A 23,250-nucleotide genomic window follows, 5' to 3' on the forward strand; every position below is an offset into this window, starting at 1 on the left:
ATTACATTAACAAAACATATATCTGCTAACAAATCATGTAATCCCTACCTTTAAAAACCTATGTCCGCATCATTTGGTCTTTGCCAAAGTTCATTACTGAATCTTAAAACAATACAAATTTGTTGCAACTACAAATACTTATTTGAAAGCTTAAAATATTAATGACACTATCAAGTTTGTTTCTAAGATATGTTTTACATTAAAAAGGTCCCACGAAATGCAGAGTGTTCTTGTGTCCCAGATCTGTTGTTCCACCATCAATGGTAACATGGAAAACATACCAAATAATTTAATCCATCATTATACTAAATCCCCACACTTTTTTATTATTGCTAAGTGTCCTTTTTTATGAATAAATGTATTTGGGACGTACATCATCCATTTAACAATGTAATTGCAAGCTGAGATGCCAGCATCAGCACCTGCTGTCTCATAATGCTCCTTATGCACCTTACTCTCAAACCCAAGCCCAGACATCATGGAGCCTGTGTATACCTGGTGCTAACATGCTTCTTGGGTGATCAGATTCAAACTGGACAGCTTTACACCATAACCATTAGAATGTGTCTCCACAAGCATTATGTGTGACCTCTTATGACCTGCTCTCACTTCCTAGCTCTATATGCAAATAAACACATGCCAATACCATTTTATTCACCATCATAGGAGACTACTGCTGCAGGAGTGTGATCCCCATGCTGGGTACAGCTGGAGAGAGTTTGCCCACAAACACACACAGTGACAAGGCTAACTGTTAGCATCATACAGGTATTAATACCAAACAATTATTATCAAGTTTAATGACAAAGTCGATGTGTGTTTGTTGGGACTGTTTAACAGCTGTTGTAATGTTAGCTTTTGCTGTCCAGGAAGGTGTTTGACTGACCGTTCAGTGGAGAGTGGCTCCAGAGACAGTCTCTTAGCACTGCATCTAAACCCATGACTGTATAACAAGGATGGATGACATGACAACTCCGCAAAAGTAGAGCCAAAATTATGGTTTCTGTCATTTTAGGTAGTTTTTATCACTGATGTATGTTCAAGAGCTTTAATTAGTTATTTAATGCTGTAAACAGTGGCTTTGACGTCATAACTGACCGCTGTGTGTGCCAACCGCTGTGTTCATTATCAGTGGCACTGCTTCTGATTGGTCAGGCGGGCATCTGGGCAGGAACTCACCACAGAGATTGCTACTGCACAGACTCTGGCTCCAAATGACATCACTAGTGCAAGATGGCAGTGGCTGTAACCGAGATATTCTGGCTTTATTTTTATACAGTGGGGTGAGTGGACATGCATCATCCATCTTTATACACAGTCTATAATTTAAATGCTACTGAAACAATGTAGTCATACACAGCCCAGCACACCTCCGAATGTAGTCTGAGCAATGAGATCTCAAGATGCAGTGGGTGCACTCACACCTGTACTCAGAGCTGTCCACTTGTGACACGATCACCCAAGACACAAGTTGATACCAGATAAAAGCAGGGTCATGAAGTCCTTCCATCAAGCACAAATATTTGTTCTGTACATCAATGCCTGGAAAATGTTTAAAATCTTAGGAGTCGTTTCATGGGACCTTTAACCAGAGGTGTGCCGAGTGGTCTCACAACTCAGCTCGCTGGTGCAATGTCTAATAGAAGCTATGATAAAATCTCCACTATGTTTGAAGGAATGCTAACAGGTGTGATAGTCTCTGTAGTGTATAGTAGGCAGGGGATGAGTTGGGTCGATTTCAGGTTTTGCCGGTCCAGTCCGGTGTACAAGCTGAAACCGGTTTGATTTTATGCCAACCGGTTGAACCGGTGTTTGTCATAATAACATGTTCTGGCAAATTAAAAAGTAGCCTACATAAGCAAACTGTGCTGATGGCGTCACGGCACTACATCCCATGTGTACTGCATAAGTAATGAGCTATATAAACAACATGATTAACATAAGCATGGCTAACTGGCTACAAATGATGCAGTGCAGGTTTTGAGCTGGACTTTTGTTGGAGGCCCTGTTTCTAGTTATTCCTGTTGAAGTGAGGAGTTATCTATAGCATACTACCTCATTGCACTACAAAAACCTAAATAATGTGGCAGGAGGGAGATAGCCAGTGAACTTTGTTTCTGGTAAGGTAAAGGACATCAATAATAACAACCTAATTGTGGCTGGCTATATTCTATGTCATTTCCAGTAAATATCACAATATAAAACATGTTTTCTGTTTAAAAAATACAAAGGAAGATAGCAAGTGGGCTACTCACCTATCTAAGTGGTGACCTCTACAGTATGATCTCTAATGCACAGCTGATAGGTAGCCTACATGGTGCGTTTACATGACATGACTGAAGTGCACATTAAATGAATTCAATGTGGATAGAGAGCTCCAATGTTACACAATGGAGTTGTCGTGGTAGTTATAGTCTGACGCTTGTTTGGTGTCAGGACATGGTGTAATTATAGCCCCGTTTCCACCAAACACTTTCGGTATGGTACCTGTGGAACCAAAAGTAACCCTTCAAACATGGTACCTAGACCCTAGCATTTCCACTGCAAACAGCAGTCTTTGTGTGGTCGGGGTTGTTGTCACTCACTGCTCCTTCCATCACTCACTGTATTTTCTCATTACTGGTGACACAAATGTAAGTCTGCATCTCATTTATCGTCCACAGAACGGGGTTGCATGCCAACATTTTCTAAACAAAATAAAACAGGCTCGAGTGAAAGTCTCTATGAGATATTTAAAAAAAGCAGGTTTGTGCATCTAATCCTTCTCAAGCAAGCTCAGGAATTTAGTGTTGCCAGAGCCCACAGGAACAACGCTCCGCATTGTTTTTGTTTTTTTTTCTCCGAGTGAGGATTGGGATATATGCAGTTCACATAATCCAGACGGAATTAATATATATATAAACGCTTCAAGATCCACTCATTACTAAAAGTCTATGTAATATAAAAACTAAATGTCAAATCAACGAGGTGTGGTGATTGATTCACGTCCTCACCTCATGCATCGAGTGGCATTACAAATAAATGTTCCGCCTTAAAAGTTGCCAGTGGTTGGCCCAGTGAAATATTTTTTTTCCCCTCACACTATAGCTGCTGCTGGAGATAGCAAAACATCCTTTCATTTTAAAGATTAGTAATAAAAATCTCCACATCTCAGCCCTGAGCAGAGTGACCGCCCACTATTGACCAATCAGCGGACTGCAGTGTTCACGGCTCTACCTTTTAGTACCAGATCTGTGTGCTAAGTACCCATCAGAAAGGTTACCAAAAATTGGGGCGGTACAGAATGGTTCCACTGGTACCATCCACAACTTTTCACTGTGGAAATGGAAAAAAAATCGTACCAAACTGAACTGAACCTTACCACGCTGCTCGGTGGAAAGTGGGTTTTGTTCCACTGGGGGGCGTCAGCTAAGTCAAGTGTGACACCTATTGGTAAAATTGGGTATACCAGTTCAGTCAGATCCGGCTCTTAAGATCAAACCGGTTTGAAAATGTTTACACCGGCCCAACCCTAGACAGGGGTGTGAGGTTGTGTATCTGTGACATGCTTTCTAGGGAACGTGAACCTATGTGAAGAATGGTGCACCTGCATAAGCTACTGTGACGGCTGCATTGGGCTTTTCACATGCATGAGTGTGTAACTGGCTGCCCTTGAGGTTGCTCCTCATGCCCTTACTTTGAGCCTGCTGTGTGGCGAGAAAATTCATATAGACTGTGAAGGCATCACAGGAATACTGCCTGTGAACACTGAGTTGAATAGCATGGTGGACAGTTGAAGAAACCGTTATTCTGTGATCAAAGGCAATATCCCCGGAGGCAGAGAACCCTTACCATCCCATACAGTGGAATGAGAGGAAAAGAGGAAGAAAAAAGGGGAAAGAAAGGGTTGGGGACTGCATGTTACCTTGGCCGCTGAGGTTGGGGTTTGTATAGTCCCACGTGTCCTGATCATTCTTGAAGACATTAAGGCGTGCTGGCTGTGAATGTGATTGCATTACAAAAATCAAAACCAGTTTCCTTTCATAACTCATCTCAAGTCAACAGGTACAAAAGCTGATTAGACACTGCTATACACTTACCTTGGCATACTCAATCTTTAGAGTGCAGCAGCCAGAATAGATGTCTGCCCCATTCAGAGAGGCTTTGGCCCTTTGAGCACTTTGGACCGAATCAAATGTGGCAGCAATGAGTTAAGGTGAGGTCTGATTATATGAAGACTGCTGAGGACCCAAGTTAATTAAACATCAACAAATTGTACAATTATAGTGGGGAGAAAAACATGGCCAAATAAAAAGGCAATTATTGAAAGGATATTCCACCATGGCCTGCACCCCATTCTTTCTGAAGATGACAATTCTCTGTACAGGACCACAGTTGTTACAAATGGTGTAGAGAACATCCTGCAAAGGCACACAGATAAGTTCATCTTGTACTCCTGATATACACGTGCAGTACAGCACTGTGCTGCATGTGTGGGAGACAGAGCTGCTTGATTGGATCAGGTGAGCATTTGTTTGTTAGTTTGTGTGTGAGGTGAATCATAGTATATCGCTGTTCTTCTTGGTAGTTGTAGTCTACAGTGTGACACTGAGACAGCGCTTGCATTTAAAGAAATGCTGCGACAACACTAGACTCACAAGTCTTTAGACACTTTGCTTAACTAAAGACTGATGACTTTCTCCATGATTTTGTGTTTAGATGGGCGGATACAATTTCAGACTTTAAAAAAACTCCCTACATTGCAGAACCAATAGTAAATCAGCAGGGCGGTCCTTCGGTGGCTCGCTGAACTCTTGTGCTCGTAAACATAGTCCGACTGCGTTAAAAGTTTTAAACAACGTCGCTGTAAGTCCTTCATTTCCACAATCTTGTGGACTCAGCACACGTTTGATAAAATGGAGTTAAATCTCTTGGCATCCATTTTCAAGCTCAGACGAGAAAAGGGGGAGCGCACATTTCCAGGAGGGCGTGTCCTTTTAAAAAATGCAAGAGGCGTTGCTTTGTTGCCGGCCGTTTTCTCCGGTGTGTTAAACACACTTTAGAAAGGAGTGTCCCCAGACTATCAGAAGGCGGAGATCTCTGATTGTCTGGTGGCGAGACTACGACAACACAGACATTTCATATATAAGAAATATATAGTGCAGATATCGTGCAGACAAAGTGTCTCTTACTCCTTCCCTCCCTCAGCCTCTGTTAATGTTATGTGCATAAATAAAATTTATAGCCTAAATAAATCAAAACTAGTAAAACCATTTTCCAGTACTAGATTCATTTGGAAGGCCACGGAAAACTGTTAAAAAGTTTTCCATGGCCTTCCAAATGAAGGCCATGGAAAACATGGATTCAGGCCTACTTGGTACTCCTATACTCATGTTTTAGTTTTGTGGCCTGTGCTGCAACCTTTAAACCTCTGTAGCTCCAGTGGTATGTGCAAAAATTTAATGTACAGCCCTGCTATTCATTTTATATCATTTTTATATACATATTGTGCAGCTGTATATTTTCAAACAGGGAAAAAAATCCTGTCTTTGTATTTTATTTTGATCACAGTCTGTTTTTAAAAATGCTTGTGACATAAGAATTTCTGTCCATATCGTCCAGCCCTATCCATGAAACAGCTCTTACTACAGTCACCAATGATTTATTGCTTGCCGCCGACTCTGGGAGTTAATTCTGCTTGATTTGAGTTCCACATTTGATACAGATGATCACAATATCCGCCTTGAAAACCATGATGGTATTAAGGACACTGTTCTGCTGGGTTTTGCTACTCTCTCTGACAGATCTTTCTCTGTTGCAAAGTGAAAATTCTCCTCATCCTCATGCCCTCTCCCATGTGGTGTTCCCCAGGGGTCAATTCTTTTGGTGAGATAATCTGTAGGTATAATATTTCTTTCCAATTTTATACAGACAATGTGCAACATTGGTACAACTGGTAGTGACATAGACACATTTTCCCAAGTTATGGCTTGTCCGTCTGATATCAAATGCTGGATATCACAAAACCTTCTATTTGCCCCCGCTGAACCTGACCTGTACCTTGAGAATGAATTTTAAAATCCCATCCTCCAATGTAAAGCATTCTGCCTGCAGTTCAGGTGTGCTCTTTGACTCTGAGGAAGTCATCCATGCTTTCATCTTGTCACGTCTGGATTGATGTTACTCCCTGTATTCGGGGCTCGGCCTCAAGGCCGTCTCCTGCCTCCAGCTAATTCATAACACACTTTTAACAAATTATAAGAGACGACACCATCTCTCCCTGCCCTCCTCAGACAGGACCCTCCTAACTGTTCCAACAGCCCGCCTCATTACGGAATGAATGAAGTGTTTTATGTTAAGAGCCCTGTGGCTGTCAAACTCCCTACCTGAGGGACTTAGGTAAGCGAACTCCGTGTCTTCTTTTTAATCACTCCTCAAACCCTTCTTTCAAAGGAGGCCTTTTAACAGTGAATCTGTTGGTTGTCTAGTTTCTATCCCTCTTTTATCAATTTAATTTCTTAAATAACCATCATCAAGTCTTATGTTCTGTTTTTATTTAAGGTTTTGTTTTTATTTTGATTGTGTTTACTATTTCATCTTGTTCTGTTAAACATTTTTGTAACTGTGTTTGCAAAGGGTAAAACAAAGTTAATTATCATTTGTTTAGACTACCTAGTTCTAACAAACTAAATGCAATGGGAATGGATACTGTTTGATCGACATTATAGCAATGAGTAGGATTTCTAATAAAACTGTAGTTTTTCAGCACTTAGTGAAAATAAAGTTATCTAATTCCTTTATTTATAATGAAGGCAGGCTCATATCTGACAGTAAAAAACAGGGTTTAATGAACACTGACCTAATAAATGAGTTTGTAATCATACAGTAATGTATTCAGTGGAGCATGCTACTCCATAAATTATGATGCAACACTGTCACAACACATAAGATTAGTTTTTAGAATCTTGTTACCGTGGTGATAGGATAGATGGGGTTTATGATGGTGAGCAGCAGCACACTGTTGACGCTCCGAGTGTCGTCTGAGTCTCCTGGCCGGGAGATCTTTTGGCTCGTGGAGTAATTGATGAAGGCGGGGTGGCCTGCAATGTAAACCTGGTTTTCTGCTGCATATGTAACAGCGTTGCAGGAGCCATTCATGTCCTCATACTCCACCAGGGCCTGGCGCTTCTTGGGCATCATAACCACGTAACTGTAAATAAAGATTTTGAGTAGAAAGGTAAGAGGGCCCAAAGGCTGGATTACTGAACCATGCTTCATTCATAAAAGCATGAGCCGCATAATTGTTTAAAATCATTGGCAACCTGGTTTAACTTTTGCTATAACTAGTTCAATTTAAATCAGCATTAGGGATATTTTTCAAATCAACACAAACAGAAGGGATTCTGAGTAACAGAGCAAAAGTTAAAAGATAAGAAGTCAACTAGCGGCTGCTGAAAAATCAAACATCTAACAGGCTAAAGACCAAGATAGTCATTAAGAATTTGGCAAACTAACCCAGAGCAAACTAGAAGGGCACCCTGAGACCACAGACCTCCACCAAAGCCAAATGCCTGACCTCGCAATGTTGAAGGTGCAATACATGACATTTTAAACATTTATGTAGCTACATTAAAATATTTATTAGGGCTGCACAATATTGGGGAAAAATTGACATTGTGATTTTTTTGCCCACAGCGATATATATTGAGATTTATATTTTTTTAAGGATGCATTTTTTTTTCTTTTCTTTATTACACATTTATTTGTTTATTTTTGGTAATCTGTATGGAGCACAACAACCTCAAGGCCACAATACATCAGCTACACTACCTGTTTCTCCTGTTTTTTTTTTTTCCTTCTCCTTCTCCGCATGCACTGTCGCTATGTAACTCAGGACTTAAGCACCTGTCCCTCAGTCCCCCCTGCTTGTCCCTTACTTTCCCCTTGACACACTATGGTGCATCACGGCCCTCTCTGGCTCATACTAGGAAGTTTTTCCAATAAAGGCTGATAGGCTAGTCTCCAGGGAGGGTGGGTGATGGCCACAACCACGCACAGTATGAGTATAAAATACTTGACTGCAAGACTAACCGTGCATCAATCTTCATAAAAAGCTTACACCCTTTTGTGGCGCTAAGCTACGAAGACTAATGCAGACAGGTATAAATATATATAATAAAAAATAAATAAAAAAAAGGATGCATTATCTTCCACCAGATGACTTCAGTAGCTCTACTTCGTGAGAATTAATCATTCTGGAATTATTAGGCTGATATTGCTTTGAATGCAACAGCATAAAATGTGCTGAAAACAGGCATTTGTTGAGTGAAACCACCATCTCTTTCAATGTTTCCCCTATATGCAACTAGCAGCAGCGCACTACGCTGATGATTTTTTTTCTTTTCTTTTTTTCGTCTTAGCTCTTTAGAAACCAAAGTTATATTATTTTGCGTGACAGACGCTTCATTTAATAACATAACATTATACTATTTATCGTGTTATACAGCAAAACATTTCACCTCATAACATGATGACTTATGTTGTTTGCACGACGGCATGTCATTTCTGTCTCTACATGGTCGCACCGTTCCAATTCTCCTCTGCTCTTTGTATTGCACACGGCGGAGTTAGTTAGTTACATGAGCCAGGCCCAGAAAGGAATTGGTAGTAATAGCAGGGGAGCCAAGCACCAGCTACTGGTCGATAGAGCAGTCACCCAAGACTGCAAGACCAGGGAGACCAACCTGTGCACCACCTGGATTGACTACAAGAAAGCCTACGACTCAATGCCACACACATGGATACTGGAATGCTTGGGAATGTACATCATCAACAGGACAGTAAGAGCCTTCATCAAGAACTAAGTGGGGCTGTGGAACGACTCTGGAGGCCAACTCAAAGTCAATTGCCATGAGTGCAGCATATACCAAGGTGATGCACTGTCCCCACTACCTTCCTGCATAGGCCTGAACCCCCTCTGCCAACTCATCACAAAGATACAGTCACCTCTTTTACATGGAGTGAACGAGACAACGACTCACTGATCCACCTCACCAGGATCTACAGCATTGACATCCAAATGTCATTCGGACTAGATAAGCGTGGTCTGATGGTGTTAAAGAGAGGGAAGATGATCAGGTCTGGGGGCAAGGTAGAGCTTAGATTTTCTGCCTGAGCCCGAACCCAACGGGTTGGACCATAATGTCCTGCCACTATCCTCAGGCTCAGACGGGTCGGGCTCCTCATAATAGACCTAGGCTATGGAACCAACTACTTAACACACCTGGGGGGTGGAGCCGCGATTCATTAACGGGTGTGGGCAGGTGCTGCTTAGACATAATGATGACTAACAGGTCAGTTCTGGCAGGTGCAGGTTTTCAAAAATGGACTCTTGCAGGACTCTAGACTGCAGTCAAAGACACACAGTGAGAGGGCTAACTGTTAGTGTCACACAGCTAACATTATCCAACGGTTTTAATAACAGTCACGCTGTTTGCTGTCGGTGTGAGTTTAACAGCTCTGTGTCAGGTGTTATCTGCTGCAGGGCTTCTGTCCAAGCCGTAAAATATGACGAGTAGTGATGAGATCACGTTGCGCCGTGTTAGCTTGTGCTATCCAGGCAGAGAGAGCAGGGGAAGAGCCTCTTGTGGGGATGGTCCTTCAGTGCTGTGTTGAACAGCATTAACAGCTGATCGGCGGCAATCAGCATTAAGTGATAATAAAAATCCTAATAACAAGCTCTAAATCCAAGACAGCATCATCACCATTATTTTTGCAATTTTGTAATTGCCCCTGCAATTTCATTGCAAAAAAAAGCCTATAAACATCACAACATGCATTGCAGTTTTATTTTGAAAAGCTGCCGTGAAATGAGGCATTTAAGACTGCAACAATCCCAAAAGTAGCCCAAGAAATCCTAGCGAAACTGTCATCCTGAGCAGGAGAGGCAATCATGTTCCCTCTGTGGGTGCTGTAATCCAGGCTTTTCTGTTAGTGTATAGCAGTCCCAAAAATATTGACTTAACACTACATAATTTTTGGCTGCCGTAAAATGAGCTTCGTAATGCTCTCTCTTTCTCTAAGTGCATGAGGAAATAATATTTATACTGGTTTAAAAAAACAACTTACTTGTATTTACCATCTCTACTAAGCAAGAGTTTTGTGGAAAAGGAATTAAAGGCCTGTTTCATAAAGACTTCTGTCCCAAGTATATGTCGGTTGACCTCAGTGATTCTACTAACAGAAGTTTTAGGATATCTATCTTTTAATAAACATTTTTAACTTGCATGCTCCCAATGTCAATTTTTCCCCTTGGTGTTGAAAATTGGATTGAATATTGATATTATTCAAGGTATTGTATCAAAGTAAGAAATTCAGTATTGTGACAACACTAGTCCCTTTCTTTGTGTTCTCCTCCCCGCTGGCTAGCTATTCACCTACGTGCAGAACTGAGCACGACCCGTGCTGTCATGAGTGGGAACAGCAGTGGTCATACAATACAGCACTCTCGCCTCACAGCAAGAGGGTTGCCGGTTCGATCCCGGGCGTGGGAGCCCTTCTGTGCGGAGTTTGCATGTTCTCCCCGTGTCAGCGTGGGTTCTCTCTGGGCACTCTGGCTTCCTCCCACAGTCCAAAGACATGCAGATTGGGGACTAGGTTAATTGGTGACTCTAAATTGTCCGTAGGTGTGAATGTGAGCGTGAATGGTTGTTTGTCTCTATGTGTCAGCCCTGCGATAGTCTGGCGACCTGTCCAGGGTGTACCCTGCCTCTCGCCCGATGTAGCTGGGATAGGCTCCAGCCCCCCCGCGACCCTCAAGAGGATGAAGCGGTTAGAAGATGAATGAATGAATTATAAACCTTGGACATTTTTCTTTTATATAAATGGATCCAACAGCAAAAATAAGTGTAACAGCAGCCTGTCTGCTGCCTCTTTCTGTGCCTCTGCTCTGTATCGCTGCCTGTTTGCAGGAGAGCGAGGCTATCCTCCACACACACACACACACACACACACACACACACACACACACACACACACACACACACACAGCATGGACAGCAGCATAACTTTAGAGCAGGGCCCACAGTGGACACAATGAAATAGACTTCACGATATATTTTTCTCAAGTCATTGATGACAATGCATATTATTGATAAGTGCAACAAGACAGAGATCGTGTGATCAATTTATCAAACACATGTTGAACAAGGTGAACACAAACTAAAGGAATGTGAATGTTTTCGGACCATCTGCGCGCAGTAACTTGCTGCTTCCTCTTAATCCACACAGTCTGTTTTACACAGCCAAGGAACTCGCTATGCTAAACTGCTGAAAGTGAACTTGCATTATCCTCCAAAGCTGAAGAAAACTGTTGATAAAAAAGCCATCACCACACCAATTATATGGAAGTAAAAAGAGACAAAGCACAGATTATGACAGTCATCAAAATATGCCATAGGTTGGTGCCAGTCAGGAAAGGAAACACAACAAATTGAGGATTACGGGTATAACTAAGCTTCTATAAAGTCTGGATGACCACTTATTCCTTTACCTGAAAAGGTACCATCTCTGTGACCACACATTTTTTTAATATGTTACTAGACAAGCCAACTTGTATTGTTTTTAAAGCAAATAAAGCATTTTTTTCTTTTAGGAATCAAGTATTTTATCGATTTTTCTGGCGATTAATCAAGTCATGGGTTAAGAAATACTGCATGTTTTCATTTAAATTACTTTAGCTTTACTTAAAGGCAATAGTAATATATAAAAGTGAAAATAATAAAAGTCTCTGAAATTAGATAAATGAGGAACAAATTTATTCTTGCTCAGTTGAAGATGGTGGAACCCTCTGCACAAAGCTGTCCAAAGTATGACTCTATTTTTAGAGTATATTTTTTAATTGGCCCTTACAAAAATCATACTTTAAGTTCTTCATTCATTGTGGTCAAGGGGTGCCTTACACCTGCTGACCCTACTGAGTGCAATCCAAATTAATATAACTGCTGTACTTATTTGTGCATTTAGGCTTCATTTTCAACTCTCTGTGTGTGTCTGAGAGTGATTGGGTACGGTTACATGATGGCTTCTCATTCAGAATGAAATAAATCTGAATGAAATCATTCAGAATTAAACTTTTTCCAGGTAGTTTACATGGGAAATATTCATTCCGAATGAGGGATTACATGGGAGATCAGTTCAATCGCCTTTATTCAGGTCTGCTCAAGGTTTGGGGCAGGGAAGGTTTCTGATCGGATAGGGGGCGGGGCGGATGTTACATCTTACGTTTACCGGAAGAATTAACCGTAGTCCTCGCGCTGGATAACAAGATGCTTGACGACGTCATTCTTAGTGCCTTTTTCGGGCATGTTTTGCTTATATTCTTGAAGCAGATCGGATAATCGGATTTAATTTTCAATTGGAATGACCATTTTTCAATCGGAATGACCGTTTACATGACCACTTTAATCGGAATGGCCTTTCATTCCGATTAAAAGTGGAATTAAACTGTCCATGTAAACGTACTGATTGAAGGGGTGCATGTGTCAGTGAGTAAGGGGTGCATGTGTGTTAATGTGTGTGACTAACAACATGAATGAAGCTAAGGCTTTAACAAATTGCCTACAGCATTTTATTTTCCATGGGTAGCGCTATTCTCTAGCAAAACTTGGCTAATATGCACAACACATCGGCAGGTAACATTAGCCACCGCATTGATTTCTGTTACTGATCAGCCGTTAGCCCCTTTTACACTGCCAGATTTTCCATGAATGTTGGGTCATTTTGCTGGCAAGCTGTGAGCGTTTAGACACACAGAGCCGGATTGGCGAGTTGATCCAAGGTGCCCAATTTTCTGCCTCGGAGGGTAGTTATATTGGCGGAACCCTTTTAGTTTAAAAAGACCGAGGCAGCCTTCCACAACGGGAGGGGCTGTTGAAGACTTGTGGGAGGAGCTGTTGATGACGCCGCACGTGCGACCCACTGGTGGTGGATAAACAGGAAACAGCTGATAGCAGGAATTAGAGAGCAGCTAGTAGCAAGAGGGAAACGCAAACCTGACAGACACTGTAAAGATGAGCAACTGGGGAGAAAAGGAATTGCACGCCCTCCTTGTCCTCGCGAATGAAGAGTGCATTAACCGTCAGATGATGGGGACAGCGAAGAACAGGCTGACTTACAAGAGAATTGCCGAAAGGACTGACTAGCCGCTGCTTCCCTCCCACGTCACTGTTTACATCACACGCTGAGTTACATGTTTTGTTACTTGCTCACACCCCCCCATTGCCCTGAAAAAGGTGCATTCTGTATAAACAAAAGTAGGTAGGCGGCATTTTGCTGCACTCCCCGATTTTGTTTTTATACTGCCAATGCTGAAAGAAGACTGATTGGGCTTTCCTGAAAATTTGCACAATTCCTGTTTAAAAGGGCTATTATAAAGCTATAATACACGTACGTTTTTTACATGCGTTATGAATCTCAGGTAGCAATCACTGATTAAGGTTAAATGCAATTAAACGTGATGTTAACATACGCTGTTGTGTCGGGTATGCGGGATGCGTACACTGGATGTTTTCCACTTAGATGTTGCAGCATTGACAACATGCTATTGTGGTGTGCTAACATGCAATACACACTGAACTGTTTTCATTTTGTTTTAACTTGAAATGATCCCACACTCTTGACACCTTCTGTCATTTCCTTTGGGGTGTATCTCGCTCTTTTCTTGTCCCTCTTCTTCCATGTCTGCGCTTCAAATCTACATTACAGCTGCATAGGCTATCAACAGTGAAAGTAACAAGCGCGTTGTGCAACAGAATCAAGCAACAGAATCAACCATCCAAACACAGCACACTGTATAGTTGTACTGGATTTAATGAAGTAATTTAAATTTAATTAAATAATTTGGCACAAGGCTGTTTAGTAATCGAATTATTTGAGTTACTCAAGGAATCGTTTCAGGCCTACAAAATCCTCAAACCAAATACCACCGAATATATTATAAACCAAGCCATGTTTGCACAGTTTAAGATCCCGCATTGTAAACAGTCAGATTTCCATGTCTTCATTATTATGAGGCAAGAGTGGGTTATATGTAAATACTGTGAAACTATCAAAACCCTGAACCCACCGAGAAATGCACGCAGTCCGTTTTCAGAAATGGTCAGGGCTTCCATGAATTTGTGATGTCACAACTATGATATATATATATGTAGAAACTGTCACCAGCTGCAATGACAGCTCAAATAATGCAGTTGTGAAAGATTTGGAAAAACTGACCAATTCACGCAGACAATAGGGGAACATACTGTTTGTTTGTTTTTTTTTTTTTACTTTTTTTAATGCATTTAAGCATGTTCTAGTAGAACCCCAGATACAAGCATAAACCTGAAAATGACACAAAGGTGGGACCTTTAACGTTTATGCTATTCTATTTCACGTTAAACTGTATTTAACTATACTCTAAAGTTCAATTAATGAACCCTGTGGTTTTTATCAGGCTTCAGTTATCATCAGAACAGTCTTCAAACTGGCAGAATTATTGAATTATATATATATAAATATATATATAAATATCAATAAATATGGAAAAATTATCATGCTATTTTTTGGCATATCATCCAGCCGTATGCCCGCTCTCCAGCTGACACATATTACTTCCCAAGAGTGTTATGCCTGGTCCCGCTCTACTGAGCTGTGACTGGCTAGAACTCATACACCAAGGCCTTACTGTCGGAGGCAAAGAGGTCACGGTGGGGCTAGTACCAGCCAATCATGGCACAGTGGGGCACGAGTCTTGGGAAGAAAATAACAGAGACATATAGACATCATCGATTCAGCGCTGGTACAACCTCTGCTGTCAGCTTAAAGGATAGCCAACTGATTCCGTGATTGCACCTTTTTATTAAGAGTAGTCATAGCAGCTTCATAAGATGACAGTGAGTCAGGACTATGTTGTGTGTAGGGCTGCCACTAACGATTATTTTCATTGTCGACTAATCTGTCGATTATTTCTTCGATTAGTCGACTAATCATTTCATCAAAAAATGTGTTAAAATGTTGAAAAATGTCGGTCTGTCTCGCCCAAACCCCAAAATTACGTCATCTAATGTCTTGTTTCGTACTCACGCCAAAGGGTTTTAGTTCACTGTCACAGGAGAGTGTGTAAAGCTGCCAATATCTGAACGTAAGAAGCTGCAATAAGATTATTTTGCGGTACTTTTATAGTACTTTTCTATGAAAAATGACTCAAACCGATTAGTCGACTACTAAAATAGTCACCGATTGTTTGAATAGTCGATTAGTCATTGATTAGTTGACTAATCGTGGCAGCCCTAGTTGTGTGTGAGTGCCTTAATGACGGTACTATGAATGTTCACACATCAGGTCCAATGAAACCTGCAGCATAACAATCACATCATTAAGAAACGCAGTGAACACCGTGAGCACGTTATGCATAACTTATAAGGTCTTAGGTGATGTTATTACTAGGGCTGCAACGATTCGTCGATGTTGTCGACAAAAATCGATAATAGAAATAGTCGACAATGAATTCCATTGTCGACAATTGTCGCCAGACGTGTTTTTCCAACGGAGTGAGGCATCTTACTTCATTACAATCTCTGCCGAGAGTCGCACATGCGCAATAGCGTCTCTGCCGAGCGGCAACGTATACATAGATGGCGGCGTCCTACACAGCAGCTACGCGTACCAAAACTTCTAAAGTTTGGGAGCATTTTAGCCTGGATACGGCGAATAAAAAGATTACTTGCAAGGTTTGCAAAGCAGACCTTGCGTATCACGGCAGCACCTCGGTGATGCACGAGCATTTAAAGAGAAAGCACGTCGGACAGTTGAACGAAACGGAGTCTGACTCGCCTCGGTAAGATTCAACTAACATTCAAGCCAATACGTTTTGTTTTTGATGTACATTGTACATTTTATAAGCGTATTTTCGCTTTAAAAGGGAGCTTTAACGTTATGCCTGACTGTGCCTGACAAAAGTATTTTAAATTAAATGCATGCAGTCCGAAGAAGAGAGCCACCATGGACCCCTTTCTGCAAAAGAAGCAGACGTGCACCCCGCAACAGGCGACTGCCCTCACTGAGTCAGTATTGCAGATGCTGATCTATGATATGAGGCCGCTCTCCATGGTCGATGGTGCCGGGTTTCAACAGATGATAACCCAGTTCAACCCAGACTACATCCTGCCATCCAGAACCCATTTCACCCACTTGATGGAGCAGAAATACAGTACAACGTTTCTGAAGGTAATTGTTTAAAATGCACGCACACACACACACACACACACACACACACGGTTCATATAAGCAATCACACATTTCATTTAAAAGCAATTATATATTTACATTTATATATATTAAAACAGCTGAAATACATAACAATTTTGGTAAAATCATAGAGTAGCTGCAATTATTAAAAATGTAAAACTTGTATGTTGAATAGTTTCTGTTGACATGTAGGTTTTTGCACTTTAAATATTTACAAAAATCAACTTTTGTGTTTAAAGGTAAAGGAGATCCTAAAAGAGGTCAACAGCTCCCTCACACTGACGTGTGATGTTTGGACCAGCCGTGCCACAGAGGCATATCTTGGAGTTTCATGTCATTTCATCACCAAAGACTGGCAAATGAAGACTTTTAACCTCGCCACTCTACCTCTGGAGGAGAGGCATACTGCTACGAACATCATGATATGGATGGAAGAGGTGATAGAGAAATTTGACATCTTGCCTAGCAAAATTAAAGCAATAGTACATGACAACGGGTCTAACATGGTGGCGGCAGCTCGACTCCTGGAAGAAAAACACGGTTGGTCTTCAGTTCGCTGTGCTGGGCACACCCTCCAACTTATCGTCAACAGTGCCCTCAAAGAGCCCAGCATCAGCAAAGCTACTGGTGCTGCAAGAAACCTAGTGGAGCACTTTAGGAGAAGTGAGCTGGCAAATTCAAAACTGAAGAAGAAGCAGCAGCAAATGAACACCGCAGAGCACAAGCTGATCCAGGACGTCAGTACGCGATGGAATAGTACCTATTACATGGTAGTGAGACTCCTGGAGCAGCGCTGGCCAGTCACTGCAACTCTCTCAGACCCTGAGGTAACACCAAGAGGCAAGCACTACTTTGACCTGAAACCAGAGCAGTGGGTGCTACTTGAAGAGCTGGTGCAAGGGTTGGGGCCTTTTGAATGTGCTACCGTTTTCCTCAGTGGACAGGAGTATGCTACTGCTTCATGTCTTCCACAGCTGGTCAAAGGGCTGCAACGGTCCATACAGCAAACCCAGTTTGAGACAAGCTCAGGAAAAGCCTTTCGAGCCATTGCAGGAAAAGGAATAAGTGAGAGATGGGAGAATCTTAACACTGTGTCTGCAGAGAGAGACAACCCACTTGTTCTTGCAGCTGCCATCGACCCAAGATTCAGAAAGCTGAAGTTTATCTCACCTGAAGATGGCACAAGGGTGCAAAGTACAGTTGAAGTTCTTGCTATCAAAGAAGCAAAGGCCAAGACTGGGATACATGATGACCCTGAGCTACAGCAGAAGAGGAGGGGTCATGTCCCAGGGGGAAAGTCAGCGCTGGATAACCTGCTTCAGTCTGACACTGACAGTCTGAGTGAGGAAGAGGAGGAAACCCAGGAGGACAAAAAAATCCAAATGGTGAGGAGGGAAGTTCAGATGTTCTTCACAGAGCCACCAATAGCCAAAAAGGATGACCCTCTCAGCTGGTGGAGAGAAAATGAGGGGCGTTTTCCCACACTGTCAAACCTAGCAAGATGTCTTCTGTGCATTCCTGCAACATCCACCCCGGCAGAGCGAATCTTCTCAGCAGCAGGAAATATCTGCTCCCAGAAGAGAGCAAGTCTCACACGAGACCATGTGGATATGCTGACTTTCCTTAGTATGAATAAACTGAACGACATAGCCTGAGCCTCATGTTGATTTTAAACCTGGTCTGTCCACCATGACAGGTTTGTGTCCAGGTTGTATCACACAGTCCATGTTTACAACTTGAATTTGGACAATTCTGAATGCTTTATTTTCGGCTGTGTATGTACAAACGTCAGTCGTTAAAACCGTTAGATTTCAGACTGTTGAGAATTGTAAAGTTCTTTTGCAACAGACTGTGCAGTTGACCACTGAATGTACTTCACAAAATGCACTTAATATTTGTTTTGTTTACTGTTTTACTGCTGCTAATGTGCCTGCCCTTGGTTTACAGGAAAAAATGTTTACTTGATTTTAATTTATTTATTTTTTATAAAACACATTTGCCTGTCCTTAAAAAATGGACAGAGGTTTATTTATTTATGGATTTATGTCTATACTGACGGAGCACTGTGCCTAATTGGTTTTAGATAGGACATTTTTATTTACTTTTTGTATGAACCGGCCTATCAGCAGCAAAGTTGAATAAAAGATGCATTTTTCATTGAAGTACCCATCTTTCTTGTGTTTATCATCATTTGCCACATAATTAAAGCAACCTCATGCTAAATTTAAGAAAAATTTAATAATTATCCGATTAGTCGACTAATCGTTTCAGTAGTCGGCGACTAGTCGACTATTAAAATAGTCGTTAGTTGCAGCCCTAGTTATTACCTAATGGCTCCAAACTCCTGCAGGGCCTCCACTAGGTCAGCCTCCATGATTCCGTCCACCAAGCCCCTGATGTGCACCACCGGGGAGGGCAGAGGTTTATGAGGATCATCGTAGCTCTCCTAAAAACATAGACACACAACATAGTGCATGTAACGCTAGAGGCACATGACACTTGCGCTGCTGGTGAAAAGAAGATGGAGCAGTTGACCGGTGCAGACGATAGTTAAAAAGCAGCCCCAAACAGTGATTCTTATGAAATAACAGTTATCGCGTGAAATATTTACGTTACTAACGTTATTCACGTCAGCTAACGTTGACATGACGTTTCATGCTGGCTTGGAAAAAAAAGGCGAATTATTTACATCTTCTGTTTACATCTGCACATCCTATGGTTAACTACGGTATAATTTCTTTCAGTACAGGAAGTGGCATTTATGTGTCCTTGAGTATCTATTAACATTATTCCTGACATAACGCTGTTATAGCTAAAGCTGGCCAATTAGCGTCAACGTGAATTGTCTTGCTTCAGTTAGCTAAGTTAGCGTCTTCATTTTAGCTAGCTGCTAGATAAGCACTGCTTTCTCCAGCTAAATTCCCCTCTTAGAAAAGCAAAACCTCGCACATTTTAGCATAATAAAACACTAACTATCAAGGCCAATGAGATATCCTCACCGTTGTCATTCCTCCGTCCTCAGTTTTCTGTCTTTTCGTTGCTCTGCCGCCTTCTCCGTAGTATCGGCCCGCAGCAGCAGCCATGTTGTCCTGTCCCCTGTGCCGGGCTTTTGCTGCATTCACGGTGTGTGGGAAAATGGTAAACTGTACAGCTGAAAGCAACGACTCGATATCCCAGTGTCCATAGTTAGTAAGCGGTGTTTTCAGCTGCACATAAGTGTTGATGGGATCTTTCTGGAGTTCTTAAAACTATGTTTTACTCTGCAGATGGGACTAAGTTTCAAATAACTATGCATTTTATCCAGACGAATGCGTCTCATCTAATGGTAATCCAATGTCATCACAGCATTACTTTTTTGAATGAAGAAAGGTTTACTTAAAGTTTACATTTACAAAGGTAAATGCCCTCTGACAACCCCTGTTACTCATACCGCTTTAATATGGAACTCATGAATTCGTGTTTACGACACGAAAGGTCGTATACACAGAGTTGCGAACGGAGAGTTCTCATAAATTTTCCAGCTACGAGGTCATGAATACCACTTAAGAGGGGGGCGTTCATGTGGTCACCTCTCGTTATTATTGTTTCCCGTGACTGCAGCATAATCACACGCCGCACACGTTATTTATCGACACGTAACAGAGAATACCACCTAAATGAAGAATTCAAGTATGTTATTTCTGTGGTTCTGGTAAGTTCAATCAATATTTGTGATCTACTCTCTCTCAAAGCCAGAAACCAGAGAGGGAAGTCTCAAACTTGTGATGTCATAAAGTCTGGAGCTGCTCCATAGACAATGAATGGGGCCTGACATAGTGGGCCCACAGCGTTTGTTTTCGTTTTCATACTCAAATGAGCTTTACCCTACTGTAGTGTTCTCAGTTCTTAAACAGAAAATGTACCCATGTAGCCTACTCAGAACAGTCTGTCATTAGTGTGAATGATGCTGGCGCAGCATTTACACTATTGTTATCCAGATCTTAATCATTATTTCTTCATATATGTTTTAAGTCAGCTTTGCCTCATGCTTGCTTGAGTTTGACTCTCTTGAAATGTTGAGCTCTTTGAGGATGTGTGCTTGTGTGACACCTGACCAAACATTGATTGAACAAAGCCAACAGTCAGTGTGCCATTACAGGCTTGTATAACACTCAGGGTCACTAACAGCAACTCTCTAAAAGCAGTTAAAAGTTGGCGCCAATCAGCAGGCTGATGCACTATAAGCATACTATCGGTGGATAACCAAAACTACACCCAAGATAAACTCTTTTTTTTTCAACAGAAAAACACCCTTACTACCACCAGTACCATGGCAAACCTTAAATTATATCACCACAACTCAGCAGGTTAACTCTCACTGCACTAGGCACTCCCTTGATGGAAGACCAACCCCATCTGCAGCGATAAAGATAAGATAAAACTATGAATTAATCAGTTCAATCTACTAAAACACAGGTAAAACAACTGAAAATGAACAATGTTGAGTAAACAGCACTAGCACTTTGCCCGTGAATTAAATACAACAGAACCACAGGCAAGCACAATTTAGTATTTTAAAGAGATGTTCATACCTCACTATTGCCACTACTCCTGGACTGTAATGACCCTTTAAAAGAAACATTGTTGACAGGCCCACATTTTACTATTCAATGATTTTGTAATGAAAAAAATCCCACAAATTACTATTTAAATAAAAATCAAATACCTATGGATGCATTCGAACACAACATTGCCTAGAGCAATAAAACCATTCTATTTAAAACACAAGGTTTGTTTGGGTCATCAAGGAATCATGCACACAGGAGAGGTCACAAAGCAGGAATGAAGCTGACACACCTATGTGCTTCATTAACCTCTAGTTCAGGGGCCATATTCACAATACTTCACAGTACAAATGTTGCTTCTAATGACAAAATTCTAAGAAAATTATAATAATTGTGACATTTTTTTAGAATTCCCCCTTAAAGTTAAGACTAGGTCCTGGTAAAGATAAAAGCTATTCACAAAGCATCTTAGCCCTAAGGAAAGCTCCTAAAGTGAGAAACTGAAACTGTTAGGAGCGGGGTGGAGGACTTTTAAGAGGCTTAAGAGTTTCTTAAGCAGAGGAGAAAATGGTGGAAACACAAAGAGGTTGGAGAAATATTCTCCAAACGCTGGATGACAGTGAGGAAATGAAAGGCTATTGAATCGTGCAAGAATAACGTTTATGGTTGATGTCATTTGAGATACCACACATCTCCCGCCCAATGCAATAAAGCTGTAATGCCAGAAACAAAAATGATCACAACAATAAGATATTTGGAAAACTGTAAAAATGCAACAGTGCAGCAGTGATGACTAGGATCTGTCTCAACCTTCCACCAGCAGGGTAATCGCTCAAACAATTATGACAGTTTCAGTCTCATATTTTGATGCAGTTCATTTAATTTCCACTGGGTGTCCACACCTTGCAGATTCACAAAAGGGCTTGCCTCTGACAACCAATCACATCTTTTAAAAAAAAATGCATCATACCTAGCAACGGGGGTCAACCACACCTACTTTCCTAAGTGTCCAGTTGGTTTTAAGATGTTTTCAAAAGTTAAGGCCTTCTTCTCACATCTTAATCTTTCCATTTAATCTTTTCACATTAATTAATAAGTTAATTAAATGTTTGTTGATGCAGCGGGTAAAGCACATAGAAATTACAATTGGACATCTTGAGAACTGCAGGGCTGAAGATTCTAATCCCAGTTTTGGAAAGCTTTTCGTTGAGGAAATAAACTAGACCGCCTCATTTTTATGCACCTATGCAGAGATGGGGGACTCAAGTCCTATGACTTGAGTTGAGTCTGACTCTAGTTGCAAATTTGAGGACTTGAGACTTGCTTGACTAACACTGATGAAAGACTTGACTTTGACTTGGTAGGCTTGGAGAAGTATTTAAATGCTTTACTCTGGTAAAGGTAACTAATACCACCCTGTAAATACACTATGTATGATGTTGAAAATGCCCTTTAACTATATATGATATCATGATATTATTCTGACTTGAGCATTAGTGTAAAAGAAGGATTTTACTGTAGTATTTGGTTGAGGTGGAGCTCATTTTGAACTAGTATTAACTAATTAAAATTTTCATTATATTATTTTATCCATTAAGCGACTGATTGTTTGGTTTGTAAAAATTCTGGAAACAGTGAGAGATAGCATCACACATACCCAGAGCCAAAAGTGACACCTTCATGATGTTTGTTTTCTCCAACCAACAGTTCAAACCTCAACATAATGATAATTATTAAATAATAAAAAGCAAAAGCAGTAGCAAAAAACAAAAACAAAATCCATTTTCCATTTTCATATGTTTCGAATGGAAAATCTTAATTTGTTAAGTAACTAAGTAAAGCCATCAGATATATGTAGTGTAGTAGAGGCAGACGGTGGCATGAGAAGGAAAGACTCAGATTTTACAGTATCTGAGTAAATGTGTTAAGTTACATTTCACCAATGGGTGCAGTTTATATTATCTTTATGAGTTTGTGAGTATGACTTGACTTGGAACATGCTTGACCTCAGCAATCACTTGACTTGCTGGACTTATAGCAAGGACTTGACTTGACTTGCTTGATTTTCACCACAGTGACCTGGGAGTTGAAGGTTATGACTTGAAACTTGCTTATGACTTGCACATGTGTGACTTACTCCCACCTCTGCACACACACAAATATGTTAAAAATGCTAATATCCTCCATATATTTCAAACATTATTAGTTCTATTCATCTTTTACATATATGCATTTACACATACTAACACACAAATGCGTAGTGTTCATTTTTGTGATTCTTGCTCCTGCGGTGTAACTGAGTGACACTCTCAGAGATACAGCTTAAAACCATTGAAAAATAAATTTGAATCTGTGACCGTATTCACAAACATTCTGAGAATACTCTTTGAGAGCTGCTAACCTAGCCAAGGCATTTTCTCAACTTAGTGACTATGTTAGA

At 41.0% G+C, this 23,250-nt stretch overlaps 2 protein-coding genes across 2 annotated transcripts in view; one reads left to right on the forward strand and one right to left on the reverse strand.

Moving 5' to 3' along the window:
• The window catches only part of hnrnpl (heterogeneous nuclear ribonucleoprotein L), a 37,218-nt gene extending 17,794 nt beyond the window's left edge, over positions 1–19,424 (reverse strand). The window contains exons 1-6 of the mRNA XM_049591548.1: positions 19,266–19,424; positions 18,594–18,712; positions 6,952–7,189; positions 4,313–4,400; positions 4,080–4,174; positions 3,905–3,977 (exon numbers count right to left, since the gene is read on the reverse strand). Of these exons, the coding sequence (XP_049447505.1) occupies positions 3,905–3,977; positions 4,080–4,174; positions 4,313–4,400; positions 6,952–7,189; positions 18,594–18,712; positions 19,266–19,349 (697 nt within the window). The 5' untranslated portion in view covers positions 19,350–19,424. The remainder of the gene's footprint in view (positions 1–3,904; positions 3,978–4,079; positions 4,175–4,312; positions 4,401–6,951; positions 7,190–18,593; positions 18,713–19,265) is intronic.
• LOC125897967 (E3 SUMO-protein ligase ZBED1-like) lies at positions 15,451–18,122 on the forward strand. Its single transcript, XM_049591530.1, has 3 exons — positions 15,451–15,856; positions 16,002–16,245; positions 16,506–18,122. The coding sequence occupies exons 1-3, from the start codon at positions 15,654–15,656 to the stop codon at positions 17,919–17,921; spliced, it is 1,863 nt and encodes a 620-aa protein (XP_049447487.1). The 5' UTR covers positions 15,451–15,653; the 3' UTR covers positions 17,922–18,122.
• Positions 19,425–23,250: the final 3,826 nt, after the last annotated feature.

Source organism: Epinephelus fuscoguttatus, linkage group LG12, assembly GCF_011397635.1.
Source record: "Epinephelus fuscoguttatus linkage group LG12, E.fuscoguttatus.final_Chr_v1".
Classification (NCBI taxonomy): domain Eukaryota; kingdom Metazoa; phylum Chordata; class Actinopteri; order Perciformes; family Serranidae; genus Epinephelus; species Epinephelus fuscoguttatus.

What these genes read in the sequence shown, in the direction of transcription:
- LOC125897967 (XM_049591530.1), top strand. Translation starts at nt 15,654, where the DNA reads ATGGCGGCGTCCTACACAGCAGCTACGCGTACCAAAACTTCTAAAGTT. An exon ending in ACGGAGTCTGACTCGCCTCG is followed by an intron (nt 15,857 to 16,001) that starts GTAAGATTCAAC and finishes AAATGCATGCAG; the next exon opens with TCCGAAGAAGAGAGCCACCA. An exon ending in ACAGTACAACGTTTCTGAAG is followed by an intron (nt 16,246 to 16,505) that starts GTAATTGTTTAA and finishes TTGTGTTTAAAG; the next exon opens with GTAAAGGAGATCCTAAAAGA.